At 50.4% G+C, this 6,000-nt stretch overlaps 1 protein-coding gene across 2 annotated transcripts in view; it reads left to right on the top strand.

Annotated features, from left to right (window-relative positions):
- Window positions 1-993: 993 nt before the first annotated feature.
- Window positions 994-6,000, top strand: part of SH3PXD2B (SH3 and PX domains 2B) — a 248,122-nt gene continuing 243,115 nt past the window's right edge. The window contains exon 1 of one of the 2 annotated variants that reach the window (XM_073651312.1): window positions 994-1,237. In XM_073651312.1, the coding sequence (XP_073507413.1) occupies window positions 1,166-1,237 (72 nt within the window). In that variant the 5' untranslated portion in view covers window positions 994-1,165. The remainder of the gene's footprint in view (window positions 1,238-6,000) is intronic. The other variant, XM_073651313.1, reaches the window with a different exon arrangement.

The raw sequence follows: 6,000 nt of genomic DNA, 5'->3' as shown, positions 1-6,000 counted from the left end.
CCCCGTACTGCGCCTACACCCCGTTCTGCGCCTGCACCCCGTATTGCGCCTGCACCCCGTATTGCGCCTGCACCCCGTTCTGTGCCTGCACCCCGTACTGCGCCTGCACCCCGTACTGCGCCTGCACCCCGCTCTGCGCCTGCACCCCATATTGTGCCTGCACCCCGTACTGCGCCTGCACCCCGTTCTGCGCCTGCACCCCGTATTGCGCCTGCACCCCATTCTGTGCCTGCACCCCGCTCTGCGCCTGCACCCCGTTCTGCGCCTGCACCCCGTACTGCGCCTGCACCCCGTTCTGCGCCTGCACCCCGTATTGCGCCTGCACCCCGTACTGCGCCTGCACCCCATTCTGCACCTGCACCCCGTATTGCGCCTGCACCCCGTACTGCGACTGCACCCCGTTCTGTGCCTGCACCCCGTATTGCGCCTGCACCCCGTTCTGCGCCTGCACCCCGTATTGCGCCTGCACCTCGTACTGCGCCTGCACCCCGTATTGCGCCTGCACCCCGTACTGTGCCTGCACCCCGTTCTGCGCCTGCACCCCGCACTGCGCCTGCACCCCGTATTGCGCCTGCACCCCGTTCTGCGCCTGCACCCCGTATTGCGCCTGCACCTCGTACTGCGCCTGCACCCCGTACTGTGCCTGCACCCCATATTGTGCCTGCACCCCGTTCTGTGCCTGCACCCCGTACTGCGCCTGCACCCCGTACTGCGCCTGCACCCCGTTCTGAGTCTGCACCCCATATTGTGCCTGCACCCCGTACTACGCCTGCACCGCGTTCTGCGCCTGCACCCCGTATTGCGCCTGCACCCCGTATTGCGCCTGCACCCCGTTCTGCGCCTGCACCCCGTATTGCGCCTGCACCCCGTTCTGCGCCTGCACCCCGTACTGTGCCTCTGCCGCCAGTAAATGACAGGGTTAACAGCCAGGTAATGAAATATCGTCCAGCTTTCATCCCACAGTCTGGGCGCAGGACATGAGGGGCAGTGCTGGAGTGAGTGGGCCGCTCCTCCTTCCAGGGAGGGAAGAGGCGCTCAGCAAAGAAAGGAGACGAGCTGGGCGCTGAGGCTGGCAACGGTGCCGCTCTGTCCCGCATTGCCACAGAACGAGCCAGAGACACAGTACCAGTCAGCTCTGCCCCTGTGTCCGCTGCCCAGCTGAGCCATGCCCAGGAAAAGCATCGTGCAAGTCTGCGTGCAGAACGTCCAGAAGCGGCGCAGCCCCAACAAGCACTATGTGAGTGGCCATTGTATGAGGAGCCGGGAGGGACGTCTAGATACAGGGTCCTGGGCTGGGGGGCATTGTGCTGCCCAGCTGGGAGTGGGATATTAGGATACTTGGTCCTGGGCTGGGGGGCATTGTGCTGCCCAGCAGGGAGTGGGATATTAGGATACAGGGTCCTGGGTTGGGGGGCATTGTGCTGCCCAGCAGGGAGTGGGATATTAGGATACAGGGTCCTGGGCTGGGGGGCATTGTGCTGCCCAGCCGGGAGTGGGATATTAGGATACAGGGTCCTGGGTTGGGGGGCATTGTGCTGCCCAGCTGGGAGTGGGAAATTAGGATACTTGGTCCTGGGTTGGGGGGCATTGTGCTGCCCAGCTGGGAGTGGGATATTAGGATACTTGGTCCTGGGCTGGGGGGCATTGTGCTGCCCAGCAGGGAGTGGGATATTAGGATACAGGGTCCTGGGTTGGGGGGCATTGTGCTGCCCAGCAGGGAGTGGGATATTAGGATACAGGGTCCTGGGCTGGGGGGCATTGTGCTGCCCAGCCGGGAGTGGGATATTAGGATACAGGGTCCTGGGCTGAGGGGCATTGTGCTGCTTAGCCGGTAGGGGGTGAGTGTTAGGATACAGGGTCCTGGGCTGGGGGGCATTGTGCTGTCCAGCTGGTAGGGGGGCGTCAGGATACAGGGTCCTGGGCTCAGGGGCATTGTGCTGCTCAGCTGGGAGGGGACGTCAGGATACAGAGTCCTGAGCTGGGGGGCATTGTGCTGCCTAGCCGGTAGGGGGTGAGTGTTAGGATACAGGGTCCTGGGCTGGGGGGCATTGTGCTGCCTAGCCGGTAGGGGGTAGGTGTTAGGATACAGGATCCTGGGCTGGGGGGCATTGTGCTGTCCAGCTGGTAGGGGGACGTCAGGATACAAAGTTCTGGGCTGGGAGGGGATGTAAGCATACAGGATCCTTTGCTGGGGGGCATTGTGCTGCTCATCTGGGAGGGGATGTAAGGATAGAGGGTCCTGGGCTGCGGGTATCGTACTGGGTCATTCCCTGCTGGGATAAAGCAATAGCGCTTATATAACACGTCACACAACTGGTAATGCCACTTAGAGGTCAGCGGCACATGCCTTCTACATGATAGTTATTGGGGCTCATTTCAGCAATAATCACTCCATGTACATTTTTATTTCATCTGGTGTATATAGGTTGCACAGATAACTATGTAATGAAATTGCTACACGGCTGTCGCTTATTGGCAATCGCTCAGTGCAAACATGACTTTACGGTTGGATGTGCTTGGCAATGTGCATCAGAATAATCCCTGTAATTGCAGACTAGAGCTGGCCCTTACTTGGTAGAGGTTTCTCCCAGTATAGCTGACAGTGTAGTTTCTAGCTGGATGTGGCTATGAAATATGTAGAGGTAAAATTGTGGCCGGATATGAGATGGTGGGATATACATGGGCATCGGTTGTCCCCTTTTGAACATTTGGTGTCACTGGGTTTGTTGTCAAGAAAGGTCGCTGGAAAGTGACTGGTTCTCTACACTGGAGATTCATAACAATTTGATTTGTGGCAAAGTGCTCACCACTTCCAGCACCGTAATGCAGATCAATAATGGGAAAGACATTTAACAAGGATCCTCTTTGTATAATTGACTGCTGGTTTACATTCTGGTATAGTGAGGTCATATTTTACAACCACTTTACCAACTGTTGTAGAAGGAATTGCATTATGAGTAATTCCCTTGTATGCTGTTATTGGAGTTGCTACCTTTATGAGCAGCTTTATAAAGGAATTTCCTGGAGAACCTGTGCTGAGGCTCAGTATATGTGCAGCAGGCGCTTTAGGCTGTGTGCCCACGTAGCATTTTTCAAGCGTATATGCTGAGGAATTTCCGCAGCGTAAACGCTTGAAAAACGCATGTATATCCGCACCCCATGTTCCCCAATGGGATTCCGCAAGTTTTATGCACATGTTGCGGATTTTTCCGCAGCGTTTATGCCGCGTTCAAAAATCCGCAGCATGTCATTTAATTTTGCGTTTCCGCAAGCGGAATTGCCTTTGTCCAATGCATAAAAAACGCAAGGCAATTCCGCATGTGGAAAACGCGTGATAAACGCGCGAAAAATGCGCGATAAACGCGTGCGGAATTCCGCATGCGTTTTTCCGGGAGAGGACTTGCATTTATGCAGCAGAAATTTTCTGCTTCATAAATGCAACGTGGGCACATAGCCTTACTCTGCTTCTTCTCAATGCTGTTTTGCTTTATTGTAGTTTATTTGTTATTTATGTGTTAAATAACATTGAATCCATTACATCTAGGAGTGAAAACTGTGCCTTGATCGTAGCCTAGGTCTGAAAGCTGTGACTTGCATCTATTTGTGCATGCAACTTTGTCTTGTGCATGCACCTTCAATTTACGCATACAGATCCAAGTACCCCATATATATGCGTACTTGCATGTATTTTCAATGGATGAAGTCAGTGCTGTATATAGAAATCATGGGGCCCTTAGCAAAAGTCCTAATTGGGCCCCCTTTAAAAATATATATTCGGAAGAGTAGGCAGGGTCATGTACTGTATAGGTGCAGTCACAAAAGGGCATACCTCCCAACTTTTAAAAACAGGGAGTGGTACTGTGATATAGCCCGAACACCGTAATTTTGCCCTTACTCAAGCCTCTTTGTGTCCTCACCAAATATAATACCCCTTTCATAGCCCCCATATAGTATGTTATCATAAAAAATGTACCTCCCAACACAATGATATCCCCACAGTGCCCCTTGCAATGTATGATGACCCCACAGAACACCAACATAATATAATGTGCCCACAGTGACAACCCAACACAGTATAAAGTCACTCACAGCCCCAAGCTCAGTATAATGCCCTTCAACACACTATGATGCATCCATAGTTCCACCACATACAGTATGATGCCCCCACAGTAATCCCATCCACATTGTGATTGCCCCACAGAGCCCTCCCACACACAATATTATGGTCCCCAATAGCCCTCCTCATAGAGTAGCATGGTCACCAGAGCCCAGCTCACAGAGTATATTAATCTCCAGAGCCCATCTCATAGAGTATAATGGTCCCCAGAGTGCACCTCACAAAGTATATTGGTCCCCAGAGCCCACCTGATAGCATATACAGTGAAGGAAATAAGTATTTGATCCCTTGCTGTTTTTGTAAGTTTGCCCACTGATAAATACATGAACAGTCTATAATTTTAAGGGTAGGTTAATTTTAACATTGAGAGATAGAATATCCCCCCCAAAAAATCAAGAAAATCACATTGTATAAATTAGATACATTTATTTGCATTTTGCAGTGAGAAATAAGTATTTGATCCCACTGGCAAACAACACTTAATACTTGGTGGCAAAACCCTTGTTGGCAAGCACAGCAGTCAGACGTTTTTTGTAGTTGATGATGAGGGTTGCGCACATGTCAGGAGGAATTTTGGTCCACTCCTCTTTGCAGATCATCTCTAAATCATTCAGATTTTGAGGTTGTCGCTTGGTAACTCGGAGCTTCAACTCCCTCCATAAGTTTTCTATGGGATTAAGGTCTGGAGACTGGCTAGGGCTCTCCATGACCTTAATGTGTTTCTTTTTGAGCCACTCCTTTGTTGCCTTTGCTGTATGTTTTGAGTCATTGTCTTGATGGAAGACCCAGACACGAGCCATTTTTAATGTCCTGGCGGAGGGAAGGAGGTTGTCACTCAGGATTTTACGGTACATGGCTCCATCCATTCTCCCATTGATGCGGTGAAGTAGTCCTGTGCCCTTAGCAGAGAAACACCCCCAAAACATAATGTTTCCACCTCCAAGCTTGACAGTGGGGACGGTGTTCTTTGGGTCATAGGCAGCATTTCTCTTCCTCCAAACACGGCGAGTTGAGTTAATGCCAAAGAGCTCAATTTTTGTCTCTTCTGACCACAGCACCTTCGCTCAATAGCTCACAGAATCATCCAGGTGTTCATTGGCAAACTTCAGATGGGCCTGCACATGTGCCTTCTTTAGCAGGGGGACCTTCTGGACACTGCAGGATTTTAATCCTTTAAGGCGTAATGTGTTACCAATGGTTTTCTTGGTGACTGTGGTCCCAGCTGCCTTGAGATCATTAACAAGTTCCCCCCGTGTAGTTTTAGGCTGATCTCTCACCTTCCTCATCATCAAGGCTACCCCACAAGGTGAGATTTTGCATGGTGCCCCAGATCGATGTCGATTGACGGTCATTTTGTATTTCTTCAATTTTCTTACTATTGCACCAACAGTTGTCTCCTTCTCACCCAGCTTCTTACTTATGGTTTTGTAGCCCATTCCAGCTTTGTGCATCTTTATGATCTTGTCCCTGACATCCTTAGAAAGCTCTTTGGTCTTGCCCATGTTGTAGAGGTTAGAGTCTGACTGATTAATTGAGTCTGTGGAGAGGAGTCTTTTATACAGGTGACTATGTAAGACAGCTGTCTTTAATGCAGGTAACGAGTTGATTTGGAGCGTCTAACTGGTCTGTAGGAACCAGAACTCATATTGGTTTGTAGGGGATCAAATACTTATTTCTCACTGCAAAATACAAATAAATTTATCTAATTTATACAATGTAATTTTCCTGATTTTTTTTTTTGGATATTCTATCTCTCAATGTTAAAATTAACCTTCCCTTAAAATTATAGACTGTTCATGTCTTTGTCAGTGGGCAAACTTACAAAAACAGCAAGGGATCAAATACTTACCGTATTTTTCGGACAATAAGACGCACCTAGGTTT

The sequence above is a fragment of the Phyllobates terribilis genome, unplaced genomic scaffold (genome assembly GCF_046119375.1).
Source record: "Phyllobates terribilis strain yellow unplaced genomic scaffold, ASM4611937v1 Scaffold_11__3_contigs__length_659146591, whole genome shotgun sequence".
NCBI lineage: Eukaryota > Metazoa > Chordata > Amphibia > Anura > Dendrobatidae > Phyllobates > Phyllobates terribilis.
This window is presented reverse-complemented; position numbering and strand designations above follow the sequence as displayed.